Source organism: Diabrotica virgifera, chromosome 7, assembly GCF_917563875.1.
Source record: "Diabrotica virgifera virgifera chromosome 7, PGI_DIABVI_V3a".
NCBI classification, from domain to species: domain Eukaryota; kingdom Metazoa; phylum Arthropoda; class Insecta; order Coleoptera; family Chrysomelidae; genus Diabrotica; species Diabrotica virgifera.
In genome coordinates, this window is record NC_065449.1 from 110,905,063 (window position 1) to 110,928,526 (window position 23,464).

Below are 23,464 nucleotides of genomic sequence, written 5' to 3' on the forward strand. Positions count from 1 at the left end.
CCTACCGATCCTGACAGAAGCTACAGCAGTGGAAGCTGCGTACGCCTTCAACCGCGTCCAGCCATTGTGTTCTGTGCCAGTTTTAAATCGCGTATATCCCGTATCAATGTATGCGCGTTTGGTCACTGGACCTTGCATCTCTCTGTCATTGTAAAGACAAACAATTTTACTTATTATTTTCATTTTAAAAAAGATTGTAAAAAATTTCTTAGCAATGGTGAATACGACGTATAAAATAAAAATAATGTAAAATACAGTGAAACCTGTCAATAACGGTCACTAAAAATGACAGAACTATTGGCCGATATAAAAAGGTGGCCGCTAATACCAGGCTTCGTAGTCCAAAAATTTTGGTTTTGGGAACTTTGAAACTGGCCGGCTAGTACAGGTGGCCGGTTTTGATAGGTAGCCGTTAACACAGGTTTTACTGTAGTTGTTTTAAAGCATGTAACACAAAGAGAAATATGGATATAAGCTGATGCTTTTTTTACATTTTCCAGATTTAGCTAGAAAAATATATTGTTGATGTTACTTGTATTTTCCAATGCAAATGAGTGATAGTTTACTGACCAACAGAAACAAAACTAAACACAGGTATCAAGAACAAACCACAGAATGACCCACAATTGTGAGATGCTGTAATATTCGCGAATATGATGTCAAAGTCTAAGACAAAATGTAAACTCCTTATCTTGGATCTTTCCCCGATTTCTCTGTATATTACTTATATACAACTAGATTTCGAATGATTCCAGTTTTTTCATTGACGTCGTATTCAAGGTTCGCACTTGGACAGGGCTGAACACGAACTAGGAAAAATATAAGCTATACGATGCATACTAGTTGACGAACAATTGTTTCCTTACAGAGGATACACAAAGTTCACACCCTACATACCTTCAAAACCTGCAAAATATGACATAAAAATGGTTTAGGCTTGCGATGCTTCCAATTCTTACCGTTTACAAGGAAATTTTACACTGGAAAGCCATCTAGTGAACGCCGTCAGTACGCTCACCAATGTTGGTGAACTTTGGTGAGCGTACGGTTTTAAAATATTTTCTTCCTATAAATGTTCTAAAAAAAATTTTACAAAGGATGATTTTTCCACAAGTTTACAACTGGCTTGTACCTCTAAGTTATGAATTTTGGGGTTAGTGGGAACAGTGAGGAAACACAAAACGTTTCCTTTTTAACTAATGCAACCAATTTTGCATTTACAAAAGGAGAAACTATATGTTCAGATGTGCCAGAAAAATATAAACTAATAATCCTCTTATGATCAATTAAAATGAGAGACGAAGTAGAGCAAACCGCTACTACCAAGTATTATCAAACACTACAACCAATCGAAACAAGGCGTTGATGAGATGAGCAACCTGTTAACGCCACTGACAAAAAGCTAACAAAAAGTATGAACAACATGGATCAACAACATGTCAGAATGAAAAAAATACAAAAAAGCGAGAAACAAAGCCAACGCAACAAACAAAAAGAAGAAAAACGACTGGTTAAATCAAACTTTGGGGGATATTAAAAAAGACAGAAAAAAATAAAATCATTTTGCAAAAAAGTCAGAGCAAAAAAATGCCTCCAGCATTAAAACAAGAGGACCAAAAAACCAAAAAGAAGAAGCCGTATTTAAGGAGAAACCGTATTTGAAGATAAACATATCAGCAAAATTTGGGAAAATATCACGAAAACATGCTACTCACTGCGGAGGAAACACGCTGCGATGAAGAAGTAAGACCAATAGTACAAGATAACGATCAAGTAGAAATTCCCACAGAAGAACTAAAAAAAATGAATTAAAAAGCTGCGAAACCGAAAAGCAGCAGGAGAAGATAAATAGAAGTGGAATTAATAAAACACGGAGGAAGACAATTACATAAATAACTAAACAGGCTACTAGAGCAAATATGGACACAAAACACACTAAGTACCAGACGATTGGAACAGATATATGATAGTACCTTATACAAAAAGGAGATCGGGAGAAGTGCGAGATTTACAGTGCAATATTCTTATTAAACACCACAAATAAAATTTTAGCAGACATACTAAACAGGAGACTTAAATCATGCTGTGAACGAACATTAGGAGAATACTGGGTTCAGACCTGTGAGATCGACAAGTAACTCCATACATACAGTGAAGCAAATTATTTAAAAATCGAAAAAATACAACAGAGAAATGCACCTAATATTCATAGATTTCAATAGCGCTTTTGATACAATTAATCGGACATTTGGACAGAAAAATTTAGACATATCTTAACAGTGAGCCTAAAGAAAACCACAGCAAAGATCAGTTTCAACGGAACAACTTTTAAGGAGACCAAAGTAATCAAAATCGTGAAACAAGGGTGTCTCCCCGACACTATTTAACCTGATATTGGAAGTAATAATAAGGAGGACAAACTTTGCAAACAAAAACATAATTACAGATCAACTTCAACCAGTAGCATATGATGATGATCTAGTAATCATAGCGAAAACGAAGATGACACTTATAAAAGCAGTTGAAAAATTGGATAAGGAAGCGAATACAATAGGGCTAGAAATATAATAAGGCTAAACACAACAAAATACATGACGATAGGGAAGGACGACAAAATAACTCAGAAATATCTAATAACACAGAACCATAAATTTGAAACTGTATCCACCTTTAGTTACTTAGGAGTAACAATGGGGAAAACCAGAAAAGAGAGAATAGAAAAAAGAATAATTATGAAAGGCAAAAAACATGGAATGAATAAATATCTGCTGAGGAGCAAGACTTTAAACAAGAGAACAAAGATGAACCTATATAAGATTTTAATAAGACCTGTAATACCTAAGGGATGGAAACAACAACAATTAACAAGAAAGAGGAAGATACCCTTCTGACATTTAAAAGAAAAATAATGAGAACGATACTGGGCCACAATGTAACAAGAGAGAGAAAAAGAGAGAAATAATAGTCACGTATATAAAATCTCTTCGCTTAGAAAGGATAGGACATACACAGATGCGCCCATACTCAGATACAGAGCGTATACTTTGTAATTAGATATACCACATTGAAGGAAGCGCTAAAATCGGCAACATTGCTTATTATTCCACTACACTACAGTATCGATGTTTAATCGTCCATCGGCAGGTTCAAACAAATAATTTAAGTTCGGAAACTACTCATTTACAAGGAGTAGGTAACGTAATACCATTGTTAAATTACCGGCAGTGGTTATCTACATTAGTTGCTTATTGCTTACTATTCCTCGTTCAGTGCGCCCTCTCTTTAACTTTGGAACCACACCGCTCAGCAAGAGTAAGAGCCCGTTCACATGAGAGGCGCTTAAGAGGAAACAGTAGCGATCAACAGGAAGCGAAAACGCGTTCCAAGATTGCGGCTGTAATTTTGAATATTTTTTCGAGATATTTGGCACACGTATTCGTAATATAATAAGGAATGGAGTTACAGAGCCCAATTTGAAAAATATATTAATATGTGGAAATTACTCTGTAGTTAAATACAAAATTAAAAAACGAGCCTGTACCGCCATTAAGAAGAACAAAAAAATACACTTTCTTCAAATAAACTTTTTTATCCGATGCCTAGATTTTGTGTCATTTTGGAACTACTAAAATTTTTTATTTCATTAGTAGTTCCAAAATGACACAAAATCTAGGCATCGGATAAAAAAGTTTATTTGAAGCAAGTGTATTTTTTTGTTCTTCTTAATGGCGGTACAGGCTCGTTTGTTTAATATTGTATTTAATTACAAAGTAATTTCCACATATTAATATATTTTACAAATTGGGCTCTGTACCGCCATTCTTTATTATATTGCGAATACGTGTGTCAAATATCTCGAAAAAAATTGAAAATTAGAGCCGAAATCTTGGAACGCGTTTTCGCTACCTGTTGATCGCTACTGTTTCCTCTTAACGCGCGTTTTGATAACGCGCGATTGCAACTACATACATTTTACTTGATTTTAATGACCTAAAACGCACGTTAGCATGTGAACGGTCTCAAGTAACTAGGATTTCAAGTGACTATGCTACACTCTTAATGTTTATAAATATGATAATCCAGAGCTGATTGAATTTGGGTTGGGAAGCCTGAAATGAAATTGATACTCTAAGATTGGTCATGCCGCCGACCCTTTTAAATGTTGACATGTCTATAACTTATAAAAATATGTAGCTTATCGTATATGTAGCCATGTAGCTTATTGCATGTGGGAAGCCGGCAGTATTGCCATTTTAAGAACCTATATCTAATAGGCAAGTTAACACAGTGTATGTTAACAAGGTTAACTAACTAGAGACCACTGTGGCCAGGTGTAGAGGAAGACCTAGAAGAAGTTGGCTGGATGCTGTAAAAGAATACATAAGAACAATGAGTGTTAAAGATTGGAAAGTTAAAGGAAATACTCTGGTTAAATCGGAGAGTACAGGAAGAGTCTATACCGGTTTATGGTCTATACCGGATATGGGTTTACTGATGAGGGGAAAAAGATGTCCGAAACCGGTATAGACTCTTCCTGCACTCTCCGATTTAACCAGAGTATTATGCAGCTGTTGCATTTTCGTTTTGCAAAGAAATTGAGAATGTCTATACATTTTTAATTCATTTACTCTTTTGTTTGAGTACTAAGGAATCTTTCTTGTTGGAGTTTTACCACGCTGAGTAGATGAGTTGTGAATTATTTAAAATTCTCTCATCTGAATTTCCTCGGCACCCTCTATGATTTATAAATTTTGAAAATCTCAGGAGGTGTAACCAAAAAAGTATTCCACCTGTTGTCAATCTGGTGGTACGGAGGCGATATTTATTGTCGTTTTCTGTGCTACTTCGATTGATAACTTAGTTTGTTTTTCGGCAGATGGCCCTATTTCATCCGTGACATTTCTTTCTTTGCAATTCGGGAAGGCCCAAGCTATGGTAAATGGTTAAAGCGGAGACAAGAGGATATGGGTTTACTGATGAGGGGAAAAAGATCTCCGAAACCGGTATAGACTCTTCCTGCACTCTCCGATTTAACCAGAGTATTATGCAGCTGCTGCATTTTCGTTTTGCAAAAAAATTAAGAATTTTTATACATTTTAAATTCATTTACTCTTTTGTTTGAGTATTAAGGAATCTTTCTTGTTGGAGCTTTACCACGCTGAGTAGATGAGTTGTGAATTATTTAAAATTCTCTCATCTGAATTTCCTCGGCACCCTGTATGATTTATAAATTTTGAAAATCTCAGTAGGTGTAACCAAAGAAAGTATTCCACCTGTTGTCAATCTGGTGGTACGGAGGCGATATTTATTGTCGTTTTCTGTGCTACTTCGATTGATAACTTAGTTTGTTTTTCGGTCGATGGCCCTAGTTCATCCGTGACATTTCTTTCTTTGCAAATCGGGAAGGCCCAAGCTATGGTAAATGGTTAAAGCGGAGAGAAGAGGATATGGGTTTACTGATGAGCGGAAAATATCTCCGAAACCGGTATAGACTCTTCCTGCACTCTCTGATTTAACCAGAGTATTATGCAGCTGCTGCATTTTCGTTTTGCAAAGAAATTAAGAATTTTTATACATTTTTATTTCATTTACTCTTTTGTTTGAGTATTTGAGTATTAAGGAATCTTTCTTGTTGGAGTTTTACCACGCTGAGTAGATGAGTTGTGAATTATTTAAAATTCTCTCATCTTAATTTCCTCGGCACTCTCTATGATTTATAAATTTTGAAAATCTCAGGAGGTGTAACCAAAGAAAGTATTCCATCTGTTGTCAATCTGGTGGTACGGAGGCGATATTTATTGTCGTTTTCTGTGCTACTTCGCTTGATAACTTAGTTTACATATTTTTATCTCCTATGGTATAAGTTACCTATTAGATTATTTAATCGACACTGATTATATTTATTTTATCTTAATTTAGGATTAATCACATAATATATTTCGTTCCAAAAAATAGCTCCCACAAAAGCGAGTCTCTAGAACTATAAATTAACAGCTTTAACTACTCGATTTTTCTGCTGTTGTGCTCCAGTTTCTTTAATTTGGCAGACCGTTGTTTGCTTTTCCTGATAATCTACATGTGGTCAATAAAAGTAGTAAGGTCTATGCTGTCGATGCCAAATTTCGGAATATGAGAACAAATTTAGACGGCTGTAATGTAAATTGTTTTCAGAAATTTAAACAACGGTTCGTTGGAACTACTTGTAAATCTGAGAGTAGAAAAATACAATGAGTCATTTGTAATATCTTTCAAAGAATAAATAAGAGTTTCCTGGTCTGGACTGTGTTATATAGGTCAAATAGCAAACATTGTCAGATTTTCTTTTTGACTATGATTACTAAATATTTATAGAACAATACGTGTGGTCTCATAAGTGTTTAAGTAGTGCTTTCATTAAAACGGAAGTAAAATCATCAAAAATCCTTTCTAACTAAAGGGAAACAGAATTTAAAATAATATTTATTCTTGTGATTTATTAATATATTTTTTTTTGTACAATAGAAAAAAAACTTTTTTTTAAAAGCTCTAATGCTTTATGAGACCTTTAGAATTAATTTAGCGATCTGATTTACTTTCCGCCTGTTGTCTTTGATCAAATTCTATTATCACTTATAGGCTATTGATTATGTATTTTAGAAAGGAACTACAACGTTAACGCGGTTTTATTGTTTCATATGTCAATGGACCTCTAAATATGAAAAACCCGCGGAGTGCTACCCTTTAAAGGGTGCGTTTTTGAGAAAGGGGAGAATTAGTCCCTAGGCACAAGGCGAATTAGAGTGAGTTCTATGCACTTTTGGTACAAACACATCTACAGGAAAATTCTTCTAGGTTAAATGTACTATCCAAACATCACATTTTAAACTCAAAAATATTTTTTTTACAAAAATATATTCAAAAGAAAAGCAAGAAAAAACACAAAAGACAGCAATTTTGCTTTTTGGTCCATAACTTTTTTCCACGGGGATATAGGTATAGGCATTGCTTCACAGAAGAAAAACTTTCCCTACTCTTTAAAATGACGTTTAGTAGAAGTCTATAATTTATGGTTTCCAAAATATGATTTTTCAAAATTCGCCACTCACAATTACCTTTAAAACAGTCTATCGTAAAAGGCTGTATGACTATTTTTCAACAAGACATGATTGTTCAAAGTTTTATACTGTTAATGATTTTTGATATATTTTACGATTATTTTTAAATTTCTCAATATAACTTTTTTATTGTATAGTAGGTATATACATTGTCTAATAAAAAAGAAATCTTATTTTATTTCCTTTAAAATGGTGTGAGGTAAAAATTCTGGGACTATTTTTAAACAAGATATCAAAATGTGACATAATATATACATGCAATAGGTCCCACTAAGTTGAAACCATATGGAAAACTTTTTTATCATTAACTTTATGAAAAACAATTATTCTTTATAAAATGCTCTGCATAGTCTAATACCTAAAATATTAGTCTATATTCATCAGATATAAAATTTTATTAATAGTGTACGAGGTATGTTAACAAATATGAATTTCGCTCAAGAGTACAGTACCTTTATATTTCATAATATTGAAAAGTGTAATTAAAAATGTTATTTGGAATTAAAAATTATGTTATAATATGCAATCATATTTTTTTAATTGAAAAAAAAATTAAAAAGTTAAAAAAAATGTCGAAACCCAAAAGACTCCATCTTTAAACAAATAAATGTTTAAAAATAATAAAATCTTTGGATTTCTTAGTTCGGAAACAGATTCTCTCTTATACCTATTCCCATCCTTCTAAAAATTGCAAGGAAAAGGGTGATGAATGTAGAGACATGGGGAGTCTACATAGTTGCACTCCACAACATATCAATTCACCGAGGTAAAGATCAACAAATCTGCTTCCTAGTACTCGATACGTGAGTAAAACCGTGGGTAGATAAAAGGCATTATATTTAATTTCGATTCAGAGATCAGTACCATCATTCTATGGACCATTTCGAACTCTTTTGTTCTCATCAGGAAAGCAACTGTAATGATGCTCTAAAAAGTTAAAGTCTATAATATAGATATTATAGATATTATCATTATATATTGAGCTATTCTACAGTGCTAGTCAAAAGTCCGTACCCCCCCTCGTATCTTTTGAACGGTTATAGCTATAATAGTGAAATTTGGAAGGAGGAAATACACGGACGTAAGCTTCTTAACTAGTCATGACAGGTGACGTAACAGTGAAAGATGACTTTACAGCGCCACTGTGACAGATTATTTTAAATGGGACCTTATGGCAAGTGATACCTCGTTTGAAAGGTAATGAAAATACCTATCCAGTCATACTAATTTTGTTTGAGTTTAAGCTAATTTTGATGAATAAATGAAATAAATAAAAAATTGTAGTTTCGCATTTAATTAAAAAAATTCAAAATTCCGCCTATGATTACTTGTCAAAAAGGTTGACGTTGACGTAAAAACTACTAGAGAATTGAAAAACGTCATCTTTTTGACAAAAAAACTCATAGGCGGACATTTGAATTTTTATTAATTAAATGCGAAAGTACAATATTATATTTATTTAATTTTTTCACCAAAATCAAAATCAACTTAAACCCAAAAAAATTAGTATAACTGAATAGGTATTTTGAATACCTTTCAAATGAGGTATCACTTGCCATAAAGTCCCATTTAAAATTATCGGTCACAGTGGATCTGTAACGTCATCTGTCACTATTACGCCACCTGTCATGACTAGTTAAGAAGCTTACCTCCGTTTATTTCCTCCCTCCAAATTTCACTATTATAGGTATAACCGATCAAAAGATACTAGGGGGGGTACGGACTTTTGACTAGCACTGTATATCATTGCCAACACGAGCGGTAAAGTCACCCATAATGTTTATACATTCATCATTTTGGGTCTCGCTTATTGGGACCGTGCAAGTTCGGCAAAGCGACCTCTATTTCTACGCTCTGTACTTTTATTCGCACTTTTAATTATATTGGCCAATTATATTAGTCCTGGGCCCTGATTCTAAATCAAATTTCGACCAAAAACAAGTCGCTTTCAATATGGCGACTGTCGAAATTATTTGACACGGAGATGAATGAATGGCCAAAAGCGAGGTTAGGTTTAGTTTAGATGTGTTTTGTTTATTTCTTGCAAGGAAAACTAAATCAAAAGGTATTATAATATAGCTGGGTTTAATTGAAATTTGCTTGTTTTGAGGAATTAGATAGAATAGTATTAAATTAGAAATATAATAATTGAGAATGTCCACAACATGAATCATCAACTCAATGAAAGATGTGAGGTAATAATCTGGGAAAATTAGTAAAAAACAAGGAAAATTAATTACCAGCTATTTTATTGCTGGACATGCTGAAATCAAATCTTAAGATTTCCTATATTAGTAATATAGCTGTGCAAAGTCCACAGAAAGTGTGCTATTTTGTTTATAAACAAATTAGCACTCCGAAATCTTTTTTTTTATTATTGCTCTATAACTCCGAAAATTTTAACTTTAAACCAAAACACTCACATAAAAATTGACAGTAATTTAATTCTGCACATTGATAATTTATTCCAATTTCCTTCGACGGAAATTTTCTTCGGAAAATTCGGGTTTTCCAAACAAAATCTTTAATTTTCAACTAAAATTTGAGGGAAGTAATTATTTATCAATAATTAAATAATTTGGTGACAGTGACATAAATCTTTTTTGTTATGAGTGTCTTGAAGATATGAAAATTTGTATGTACAAAGAGGACCGGAATTAAAAGGTATCTAATGGTTCAAAGATTAAAATCCTGTTGTTTATAACTCTGTCGCAAATGCCGGTCAAATTTGACCGGTTATACCTGGAATCACTCCTCGCAATTCAATTTGTTTTTCTTCGAAAAGGACACAGAAGCCGTGCTCTTTTCAACAGCGTTAACTTAATTTAATTTAATCTAATATTTTCTGAGGGGTTCTATTTGTTTATAAGCCAAAAAATTGTTTCTTTATAACATTCCTGAGACCGCTCAAATGGTCCAATTTCAATCCTGTAAGGTACGTTGAATAGGTATAGTGCTTTTTTATATGAAAATCATAGTTATTCTGGTGTATCATAATCTTTCTGGTTATTATTTCGACCGAAATTTTTTAATTAACATTTTAATTATTGTTAAACTATTGGTTAGATTGTCGCCGGTCTCCTGATATACAGAGAGGGGCTAAATTATGGAATAAATTCATTTTCTCTAAAATGGACGATTTTAGAGAAAAATCCCGAAACAGGTCGATTTTTATTTTTAAATTAAATTTCTTGGCATATATTTCAAACTAGTGACGTCATCCATCCGAGCGTGATGACGTAATTATTTTTTTAAATAGGAATATGTGTTCGTGTTGTAGCTCATTTACAAAGGCGTTCAATGCTCTATTCAGTATTATAAACATTAATATCATTATTTATACAGGGAGGCCAAAAAAAATTTTGAATTAAATTAATTGACGCAAGGAGAAGAATGCATGTAATTTATTTAACTCAAAATACATTCTATTGCTGTCAGAAAATAGAAAAAAATGTTTATTTTGCAAATAAACATTGCTTTTAGCTTAAATTAAAAGTTCAAACTGCCAATAGGTAGGAGGGAGGCTGTTTGTGATTTAATTTAAGCGAAAAGAAATGTTGATTTGTGAAATAAACCTTTTTTTCTATTTTCTGACAGCAGTACAATGTATTTTGAGATAAATAAATTACATACATTCTTCTTTTTGCGCCAATTAATTTAATTCAAAATTTTTTTTGGCAACCCTGTATAAATACCTAATGATATTAATGTTTATATTACTGAATAGAGAATTAAACGCCCTTTCAAATGACCTACCACACGACCCCTATTCCCATTAACAAAATTATCGATTACGTCATCACGCTCAGATGGATGACGTCACTAGTATGAAATATATGCCAAAAAATTGTAATTTAAAAATAAAAATCGACCTCTTTCGGGATTTTGCTCCAAAATCGTCCGTTTTAAAGAAATGAATTTATTCCATAATTTAGCCCCTCTGTATAATCTACTATAATAAATCTTTCATGTCTTCAATTATTTAATTATTGATAAATAATTAGGTACTTCCCTAAAATTTTAATTGAAAATGGCAGATTTTTTGGGAAAACTCGGATTTTCTGAGTAAAATTTTTGTTGAAGGAAATCGGAAAAAAAATAACTTTGTGCAGAACTAAATTACGGTGAATTTTTATTTGAGTGTTTTTGGCTCAAAGGAAAAATTATAGGAGTTACAGACGACTAATTGAAAAAAAAAAGAAGATTTAGGAGTGCTAATTTGTTTATAAATAAAATAACACACTTTTTGCGGACTTGTCATACCCCATATTACTAATATATGCAATCTTAAGATTCGATTTTAGCAATAAAATAGCTGGTAAATAATTTTTCCCAAAAATGGTATTTTTTCGATAATTTTCCCAGACTATCAACAAAATCCAAGAAACCGAAGCGCCAACCCAAATTCTGAGCAGTCTCAACATGATAAGGTTAATATCCCCAAGAATCGCTATACTCTCCGGCTGTCATGGCGGTGTCGAAATGAAATTGCGACTGTCGAAATGAATTAGAATCAGGCCCCTGGTTGCTGGATAATTGTCAAGGCCATAGTCCAAAAAAATAATAAGAAGAAAAAATAAGATGCAGGTTATGCTATGCAAACGTAAACAATTGTATGTAGTAAATAAAATTAGTTATTAAAATGCAGTACTGCAAGCAAAATACAATTAATTAAATTTACCTTTATATAATAATTGCATATCATATCAATATTGTGGAGTAATATATAATTTTTCTGCTTCAATGACAGAAGGTATGAAATATACGTCAATTTGACAATTTCAATTGACAATATGAATTATTTAAGATAGTTGTAACATTTCTCCGCGACTCGCGCACGGTCGTTTCTCGTTTCCCTTCCAAGTACTTGCACACCGACAGTCTGGAAGTGTTCATAGAAGTTTTCTCTTGTGTGATGGTATCTCTGTTGTTCTCAGGTGCATATATTGCTCTGGCATTTGAAGGATTAGCATCCAGTTTCACTTTTACACTAACTATAAATCGTTATATATATATATACAGGGTGTCCCAAAAGTAGTGGAACGGTCGAATATTTCGTGAACTAAACATCGGATCGAAAAACTGAAAAATAAGTGTTCAATCATTTTCAATAATCTATCCAATGACACCAAACACCAACCCCCACTACACCCCCTGGAGGTGGGGTGGAGGGTAACTTTAAAATCTCAAATGGAAACCCCTAGTTTTTCTTGCAGATTTGGATTCGTTACGTAAAAGTAAGCAACTTTTATTCAGGACATTTTTTTGAACTGTGGATAGATGGCTCTATAATTGAGAAAATCGATTTATCCTGATACCATAGGTAAATTATAGAAACGGTCTAATATCTCGAGAAATACACTTCCAAATGAGAAACCAAAAAAAAGGTTTTTAATACTTTTCGAAAACCTATCGAATAACACTAAACATGACCCTCCAACCCACCCCCTGGAGGTGGGGTGGGGGTAACACTTTAAAATCTTAAATAGCAACCCCCACTTTTTATTACAGATTCGGATTCGTCATGAAAAATTAAGCAACATTTATTCAAAACATTTTTTAGAATTGTTGATAGATGGCGCTTTAATTGGAAAAATTCGATTTATTAGCTCCATCTATCTGCAATTTTAAAAAATGTTTCGAATAAATGTTGCTTAATTTTTCATGACGAATTCGAATCTGCAATAAAAAGTGGGGGTTGCTATTTAAGATTTTAAATTTACCCCCCACCTCGTCTCGAGGGGGTGGGTTGGAGGGTCATTTTTGGTGCTTATCGATAGGTTTTCGAAAAATATTAAAAACGTGTTTTTTGGTTTCTCATTTGGAAGTGTGTTTCTCGAGATATTAGACCGTTTCTATAATTTACCTATGGTATCAGGATAAATCGTTTTTCCCAATTATAGCGCCATCTATCCACAGTTCGAAAAAATGTCTTGAATAAAAGTTGCTTACTTTTACGTAACGAATCCAAATCTGCAAGAAAAACTAGGGGTTTCTATTTGAGATTTTAAAGTTATCCCCCACCCCACCTCCAGGGGGTGTAGTGGGGGTTGGTGTTTGGTGTCATTGGATAGATTTTTGAAAATGATTAAACACGTATTTTTCAGTTTTTCGATCCGATGTTTAGTTCGCGAAATATTCGACCGTTCCACTACTTTTGGGACACCCTATATATATAAATATATATATATATATATATATATATATATATATATATATATATATATATATATATATATATATATATATATATATAACAAGGAGAGGTTAGCGCGAGTTAATAGATATCGGCATGGCTCGCAATAAGTATGAAAAACAAAATATGCTATATCAGCTGATCATACTGATGACGACTGATGACGACTAATAAGTCAGAAACACGTGTCTATGGTTGCATTCCATCTTGTGCATATTTTGTTTATATATATATATATATATATATATATAAAAAAACAAAAGATGTAGATCTTTGAAACACACTCAGTGATCAAAAGATCCACAGGTACTGGTTTAACGACCACTCGTACGAAATCAAACAAATGAAATAGAGAATGTGGAAAAATCCCCTTACGAATAACTCACACATCCACTATTTCTGGCTGGGAAAAATTTTTCCCAGCCAGAAATAGTGGATGTGTGAGTTATTCGTAAGGGGATTTTTCCACATTCTCTATTTCATTTGTTTGATATATATATATATATATATATATATATATATATATATATATATATATATATATATATATATATATATATAAATAAATCGTTCCCAAGGCGAACAACTCCATTACACAGAAGTGAAGAATACATCAATGTTTAAAAAGAAAAATGCTTACTTGGAATATATGTCTACCAAGACACAAGAGTAATACAATAATTACAAGACAATAGAAAACGATACACATGCACTTGTAAGAAGAATAAAAAAATATCACTGGGAACATTTTTTGAAAGAAATGAGACATAATTTTTATGACCTGCTAAAGGTAATGTCGCAGTTTATAAGAGGTTAAAGAACGGATGTAAAGGGACTAATAAAACCTAACACATTAAACATGACACGCGGATTAACTAACTACAAAAGGTCTATGTGGTGAAAGAACAAATGACTCTAGAACCGGAAACGACAGAAATTACCATAAATTAGGTTAAAAAAACATTAAAAAAGCTGAAAAATAACAGCGTACTAAAAAACAAATTACTGAAATATTGTATAGAGATAAATAGTGTAGGAAACAGAGGTTGAACCTTGCAAAATGGACACAAGTCCGGTTCAATTTTTTTTCTGGTATATTAAGGGGTGCTTATTATAGGACTAACTTTTTCTGAAAAAATTTCGCCCCGGAATCCCCCTTTTCACCCCTTTAAATGGGGTAATTTGTGGTTTTTGCGGAATGTAGCCCTTCCTGTACCTTTTATAAAAAATTCCTTTTATAGAAATATAAAGAGGACTATATTTTCTACGATTTGTTTTCAACAGCATATGTCTATCATCTACCGTTTAGCGGGGGTAGCGCCCCAAAATGACAAGTTTTTAAAAAAGATGTTTTTAAAAAAAATATATTTTTCCGTAACTGTAACGGAAATTAAGAAGAAATCTATCCGCAATTATTCACAAATAATTTATTGATTTTTTGGTATAGGTTTCACTTAAGGGTAATTGCCCTTTTTTTAATTACAGGGTGTTACATTTTAAAAAACCCCTTTTTATACCATCTGAACCGTTTATGCTAGAGTTTAAAGACTTTCAACGATTACCCATGTACTGGTGCTATTTACAAATTTGTATAATGCACCCCCATTTTTCCCCGGAACCACCCAAAAAAAAAGAAAAATTAATAAATAAAGTGATTTTCTTGGAATCCTTCACACACAATGCCCTTTATTAATATGCTTCATACATCATTTTGTGCACGTTATTATTACCCATGCATGGACACCAAAAACGATTTCCTAGTGCAACCCCTGTAGCCAAAAAAAAAATAAATAAAGTGGGGGGTTGAATTTTTTTTTGTTTTTTGCCTTTTGATCCATATGGGCATATGCTTCATCAATAGTGCTTTTCAAAAATATATATGGTTCTTGCAATCTTCCTGCGGAAACCACCCCTATCCTTGAAAATATACTTCAGAAACTACCCCTATCCCTTGTCGAGCATGTTTTTACGATTTTCTCATTACCTATGCATTATTTTTAAACAAAACTTATACAATGTTAAAGACCACTATTTACTCTAAAAATTAGGTCCTATTCATTTTTTTCGTATAAGCAACCGTTACGGCACAGTGGCGCCGTAAAATTCATATATGCTTTGGCAGGCTCCAGTTTTTGTTTTTTTTTCGTCATCTGTTCGTTTTATTGATAAAGTACTTATGTAAAATAAAACAACACAGTGTAACCTACAAATTATGACTTATGCACATTTTACAATCTTTGCGCCCCAAAGCCACAGTGGTGGCCCAAAATCAATTTTTGCATATTTTCGCAACCTACACGCATTTTATTGCATTAATGCTACCTTAATAGCACAATGTTCACCCTTAAGTGGTCACTAAGTACTGGCGGATCCAGGAAGGGGTGATAAGGGTGATCACCCCCCCCCCCTCTCAAACCAAGTGATATTATATTTAAAGATTATAAAAATATTCATTTATTTTTATAGAAATACTTATAGTATAAGTATATAATTATATTATTATTTTTATAAAAATGGCGTACTTTTTATGCTTTAGCGACAGTGGCGGATCCAGCATCGTTAAGAGGGGGGTGCCAATTGGTTAAATTTCTATAAAAATAAATGAATATTTTTATAATCTTTAAATATAATATCACTTGGTTTGAGAGGGTGGGGGGTGATCGCCCCCATCATCCCTCCCTGGATCCGCCACTGCTTAGTGACCACTTAAGGGTGAATATTGTGCTATTAAGGTAGCATTAATGCAATAAAATGCGTGTAGGTTGCGAAAATATGCAAAAATTGATTTTGGGCCACCACTGTGGCTTTGGGGCGCAAAGATTGTAAAATGTGCATAAGTCATAATTTGTAGGTTACACTGTGTTGTTTTATTTTACATAAGTACTTTATCAATAAAACGAACAGATGACGAAAAAAAAAAACAAAAACTGGAGCCTGCCAAAGCATATATGAATTTTACGGCGCCACTGTGCCGTAACGGTTGCTTATACGAAAAAAATGAATAGGACCTAATTTTTAGAGTAAATAGTGGTCTTTAACATTGTATAAGTTTTGTTTAAAAATAATGCATAGGTAATGAGAAAATCGTAAAAACATGCTCGCCAAGGGATAGGGGTAGTTCCTGCAGTATATTTTCAAGGATAGGGGTGGTTTCCGCAGGGAGCTTGCAATAACCATATATATTTTTGAAAAGCACTATTGATGAGGCATATGCCCATATGGATCAAAAGGCAAAAAACAAAAAAAATTTTTCAACCCCCCACTTTATTTATTTTTTTTGGCTACAGGGGTTGCACTAGGAAATCGTTTTTGGTGTCCATGTATGGGTAATAATAACGTGCACAAAATGATGTATGAAGCATATTAATAAAGGGCATTGTGTGTGAAGGATTCCAAAAAGATCACTTTATTTATTAATTTTTCTTTTTTTTGGGGTAGTTCCGGGGAAAAATGGGGATGCATTATACAAATTTGTAAATAGCACCAGTATGTGGGTAATCGCTGAAAGTCTTTTTACTCTAGCATAAACGGTTCAGATGGTATAAAAAGGGGTTTTTTAAAATGTAATTAAACCATGTAATTAAAAAATGGGCAATTACCCTTAAGTGAAACCTATACCAAAAAATCAATCAATTATTTGTGAATAATTGCGGTAGGATTTCTTCTTAATTTCCGTTACAGTTAGGGAAAAATATATATTTTTTAAAACATCTTTTTTTGAAACTTGTCAACTTTGGGGCACCACCCTCGCTAAACGGTGGATGATAGACATATGCGGTTGGAAATAAATCGTAGAAAATATAGTCTTCTTCATATTTCTATAAAAGAAATTTTTTATAAAAGGTACAGGAAGGGCTACGTTCCGCAAAAACCACAAATTACCCCCTTTAAAGGGGTGAAAGGGGGTGTTACGGGGAGAAATTTTTTCAGAAAAAGTTAGTCTTATGATAAGCACCCCTTGATATACCAGAAAAAAAATAAAACCGGACTTGTGTCCATTTTGCAAGGTTCAACCTTTGTTTCCTATACTAAAAGAACAGAACAATAATTAAGTACATTAATTAACAAAATTATAAAACACAATAAAATACCGAAAGAATGAAGAACGATCTACTATTCAAAAAGGGCATAAAAGCACCCATAAAATTACAGAGGTAAAAACTTGTATAATAGGTACTACCCTAAAACTTAAAAGTAAAATTTTACAAGAACTAATGAATCAGAGGATAAGCTTAGCAGATGAACAAAAGGTTTTTGTAAAGGAAGATCGTGTACAGATCCAAAATTTGCCACAAAGCAAATTACTGAAAAGCAAATTACTAGAATATAATAGAGATAGCATTTCAGTCTCCAAGATGATTTGAAGGAAGCATTTGACGGAGAAAGACTCAAATATGTTATCTATTTTCTGTATAATAGAGAAGTTTCCCTAAGAATCATAAAAACTATTGCAAACATCTAGCAAAATAGAAATTTGAACAGATGGACAACTTACAGAACCTGTAGACAAAGGGAGCGGATTAATGCAGATAACTCTGTTACGAAGCAAACGACGCAATATTAATAGCCTAAGATGAAGGTAGTATGAAAGACTAGTGCGCATATTTAACATAAGAGCAAAATAATTTAATATGACAATCTCATCTCAGAAAATTAAAACTATAGTAGTCAGCCAAGAAAAAATCAGATGTAAAATATAAACTAATAGCATCAGTATAGAACAAGTAATGGAAATAAATTACCTTGGAATTACACTGTCCAAGAGAACACGTCACAGCCTAGATACAGCGAGACAGGAAATGTGAACGAAAATTGTGACACCTTATATTTCTAAACATCGGCTAGAAAAGCTTGGACATTACTTTGACTTTGATACCTGGAAGGCACTGCTCCACGCAAAGACAACCTATAACTTACTAATAATCCAAACGTCTTCGCTTCACAAAAAATAACAATATTCAGAGAGCAAAAGAAAAAGCCTACACGATTAATAACACGAATAGTCCTGCCACTAAATCAAAATAAGTACACTCAAGAAGTCCACAAAAGGGAGACAACATAATGCAGATTATCTTCAATTTTTGGACTTTATTTCTATATACCTAATATATCATGATATCTTTGTTGATTGAATTCTTGATAGAAAACTTAGGTTTGTTTAAAAATTTTAAAGTCACTTTGAGGTATAACCTTTACTGCATTGAAAGCACCATTTTCTTCTTGAATTATTACCAGTCTGCCCAGTTCTTCCACCATAATTTGAAGTATTTGGTGTACACTCCATTATTTTATCTCTAGAGAAATTTATTTCCTTATTCTACATTACAGCTTTTTAATGAATTCAATAAATATCAAAAATACGCGAAAATTGCGGAATCAACTAAGAATAGTAACCCGGGGCCTGAAGCCATAGGCGCCCAGGGAAGGGCCGTGCCCCCACTAGCTTTTCGGGTGCTTTAAACTCAATATTATATTGTCATCTTTCAAATATACAAAATGTAATGTGCAATATCTTCACGTCTCCCCAACCCCTAAAATTTTTTGAAAATTTAGTAAAAATCCCGTTAGAAAAAAATCTAACGTTTTATCCTTTTCCGTGATAACTTGATGACAAATTTTGCAACATAAATTTCCTCTCGTAAGTGCCTCGAAGAAGACTGGTAATACGTAAGTATTTTTTGTTTAATTAAAAAAACATTTTATTTTTTTTGTGTAATTTATGGCTTTGGTGAGAAAAAAATTAGCTTTAAAATTGTTAGAAATAAATGTTTTTAACATATCAAATAAATAAAAATAATATAAAATAAAAATGTGTTATAAATTCGTACTTAAATTCATATTGTTAGATTTAATCTAATCGCGCGACTGCTTACGTGACAGAAGTTAGCGCGACTGCTCCCGGGTTAAATGAAGAAAAAGTAAAAGTGCTAAACATGTAACAAAATAATAATATACCTAGTTATAGAGGAAATCAGCAGAAGTTAAAGACAATATACATCAAGGAGGAGGGATCTAAATCTAATAATATCCTGGAATTCTACAAAAAATATAAAAATAAAATAAAAAATATCGGTTTATTAATCATTCATTATTATAAAAATATAAAAAATTAATTTAATTTTGAAAATATTTGCAACATCTTTAGAGTAAAATTTTTAAAAAGAAAAGTAACATCACTTAAATACAAAAATAATATAACGATATTTCCTTCATCTGGGTCCCTTCCCATATGGCAATAAACGGCAGCAAGAAAGTGGACTCGATGGTGTATATCAAATTGTCTTCTTGATCCTCTTTATAAGCAATGTTGTTTATTCATTGGCGTATTGATACCTCTATGGAAGTTTATCACTCCATCTTTTGCGCAATCGTTCCATACTTCTTCTGCCGATTGGTGATTTATCTCTTGCTATTTTAATCAGGTGGGTCTCCTGATTCCTGATATCCATTTTTTTTTTCTATTTAGCGTCCATTGGTTTATACGATATAAGTTAGACTTTTTTAATGTCTTCACATCTCTGTCGATTATTCAGCTTATTTCCTGTAATTCTTCTCAGTACTCTTCTCTCTTTGAACATCATCTCAGTACTCTTCTCTCTTCTTCATCCCCTCTTTGTGAACACACACACACTTCTCTCTTTGAAAGGAAAAAAAAATCGTTATTTAGTAACCCGGCAACTTTTAGAAAACATCCTGAAACAGGTCGATTGTTAATTTTAAATTGTGATTTTTGACATTTATAATATCATCCTAGTTATAGTGTTCTAGCTCATTTGAAATGTAATTCAACCCTCTATTCAGTAATATAAACTTTAACATAAGTGTTTATACAGAGTGTCTAAAAAAATTGTTTAATTAAATTAATTGACACAAAAAGAAGAATGTATGTAATTTATTTAATTCAAGATACATTTTACTGCTCTCAGAAAACAGAAAAAAAATTGTATTGACAAATAAACATTGTTTTTCGCTTACATTCAATGTTCAAGTTGCCATCCATCTACCTCTTGGTAGTTTTGACATTTAATTTAAGCGAAACAGAATGTTTGTTTATTAAATAAACATTACGTTATTAAGCTGAGATGGATGACGTCACTAGTATGATATATATGTTAAAAAATCATAATTTAAACATAAAAATTGACCTGTTTTAGGATTTTTCCTTAAAGTAGCCGGCTTACGAAATGCCGAATGTATTCCTTTCATTTGCACTATACTGTATATGCCAATATTGGTATTAGACTGGCAGTCTATTTTCTTTTTATACTTGATTTCATACTTATTTGTCCAGAAACCCATAGATGGACAGTGTAAGTCCAAGATATTTTAATTTCATTACTTGTTCAATACTGATGTCATCAATTTCTATTTTACATCTGATGGAGTCCTTGCTGATTACTATTGTTTTAGCTTTGTGTCAAATTTGTGGAATAGTCTTTGCGACTACCTTCATCATGGGTTTTCAATATTGCGTTATCGCCTTATACCGCCTGCAGTTTCGTTAGATGGATCGAGTAACTCAATAGAACTGTTACCGGTCTCAAGCCCGGATAAAGGAGGAGGGGGTCAAGAGCCATGTTAGCACTCTACTGATAGACTTTAAACCCATTGAGCTCATAGAAAAAAGGAAAGGGTCAAATTATGCTGAATGACTTTCTGATGATTTACAGTGGTGTGAAAGAAATCAGAGCCAAAAAAGAAAATTTTCTATTCGTACAGAAACATTTTTTACACTAAGTACAAGAATATAAGTATATCTGCAAAAGAATCGTTCACTAAAAAATCAAACTGATAATGATAGAGTACATTCTGTTGGATATAATTACACCCCTCTTAAATCTTCACCAGAAATAGAAAAAAGCCACAAAAAAACTATACCTAGAACCCTTTACAACTTAAATCTGCAACACATTTCACTAAGTTCCGCAAAATGAAAAAAGTCTATCTATCTAAAAGACCATATTATTCAGTAGAAGAGTTTCTATGAATAACTAAGAAATTACAGTACCTCTATTTATATATGTATACCTATGTATAAATATATTGTATATTACAATAAAGCATATCTCAAATATTATCCTCAAGCGATCATAATTATTGTTATTGTGTAAAATCTGAATAAAAACAAATAGATATAATATGATAACACAACAGCAGAATATACCACAAAGATAAAAGTTGAAAGCTTCCAGGATAACTCCACAAGATACATGTTCCAAAAAAGAGTAACAAAAAGAATCAGAAACACATATTATCACATAAAGTGCTGAAATCGAAAAAATTTGGGCAAAAATTAAGTCTAATACCTTGGCCTCAGCCAATTGGTGAAAGAAATATAAATCGGTCCCATGGCAAAGCACTCGATTGTTTTGTACAGAAGTGGTTTACGATAATTACAAGAAAACTAGAAACGAAACACATAGGTACACTTGTAAGAAGAATAAAAAATAATCACTGGGAACGTTTTTTGAAAGAAATACAACATGATTTTTATGCTCTACAAAAGGACACATGGCGTTTTCTAAGAATTCAAAGGGAGTTAAAGGAACTGATAGAACCAAAAGGCTACATGTATTGACTATCTAAAAAACTCTATACAGAGGAAGACCAAATGACGTTAGAACCGGAAACACCAGAAATACAACAAATAAAGAATTTATATAATATATCCCCAGGAAGTTCGAAAAACACTTGAAAAGCTAAAGAAAAGCAGAGCTGCAGGTATAGACAGAATATCAAAGGGATTACTGAAATATTGTGGATCCGCACTGACAGAACAATTAACAACATTAATTAAAAAACTATAAAATACAATAAAATACCGGTAGAATGGAGAACTGGCCAACAAATTCGAGTATTCAAAGAAGGAGATTAAAATCAATAAAAAATCTAGAGAGTTTTTTGAAACTATGAATAAGATGGTTGAGACATTCAGAAGGGATAAATAAGAATGGGTACCGGTATAAATAAAAATATAGATGGATAATAAACAGAAAAGATTGGATTAACCAAGAAAAAATGGTTATATGAAGCAAAAAAATCTCAAAGAAAAGGGTCTTCAAAATTAAAAAGAAAAAACTAAGAAAAGTAACGAATCAAGAATTTCTGAAGCCTAAAACGCCTGCGTAAACGTTGTATATAATATAAACATATTAAATGAAAATAATTTCTATAAAACTGGAATATTCATAGCATACAACTTTTAATATTCGTATTAAATTTTACTATAGATATTTTGCACTTCAATTTTTTAGCCTAAATGCAATGTTCAAAATGTTACACGTCAGATTTTATTATTAACTCTACACTTTCTGTCAAAACTGGCAATTATGCTAAAATTAGTTTAGATATTTCACAAAAGTTTTTATAAAAAGCAAATTATTACAAAAAATTGTACATATTTACGAATAAAACAAAAACAATATAATTTAATTGAAATAATAAAAATAAAAAATAAATAGAAATAAGGCAGAATAAAAGCTACTGCGCATTATAATCTTACCTTTATGGTGTTCTTCCTCAAAATTGTACCTGCGATGAGTCATCAGGAAAGCTCGCGGCATAGTTGTAGTTTTTCACTATATTTAAATCAGTTACTGAAAATGTTCAAAACACTAAACTTAACAATACTTCTGATAATACACCTTGTTCCCTCAACAGGTAGTCCTCAAAAATTTTGACAATTTTGAATTGTCATCTGACACGCGCACTCTAAAAGTGACTTAGGTTTTTGAGTGTTTTCGTTAGTGGTTAAGGACTTACTGACTCTAAGTGAACCAAGTAGCTGTTCTATATTTACTCACATTGACGCGTGCCAAGATTTCAGGTAGTAGGGTAGGGATAACACTGAAAGTCTGAAAGTCTCCCGGTTGCTTGCAGGAGCGCTAGCGCTCTACCGCATGAAAAGCAGTTGCTGCTGCTTTGACACGAGCCATAGGGAATTTTATTGCGGCTTTGCAGGAGTTGGAATTTTATAGATAGTTTTATGCTAAAAGCTTTATGTATACAGTGTGAATTTAAAAAATACTAAAAAATAAATTGTTGATATTTAAAGTTATTATGGAACAAAAACAATTCAATTGTGAATTAATAAAATTAAACATAAATAGTTACAAAAGTAGTCATAAAACAATTTTTTATTTTTTTTATTTCGGTGATAATAACAAACAATAAA

General features: G+C 32.4%; 1 protein-coding gene across 1 annotated transcript in view; it reads right to left on the reverse strand.

The window, feature by feature from the left end:
• Positions 1–23,045, reverse strand: part of LOC126887715 (zinc finger protein SNAI3-like) — a 35,486-nt gene extending 12,441 nt beyond the window's left edge. Inside the window, exon 1 of the mRNA XM_050655382.1 lies at positions 22,793–23,045. Within this exon, the coding sequence (XP_050511339.1) occupies positions 22,793–22,853 (61 nt within the window). The 5' untranslated portion in view covers positions 22,854–23,045. The remainder of the gene's footprint in view (positions 1–22,792) is intronic.
• Between the last annotated feature and the right edge of the window lie 419 nt (positions 23,046–23,464).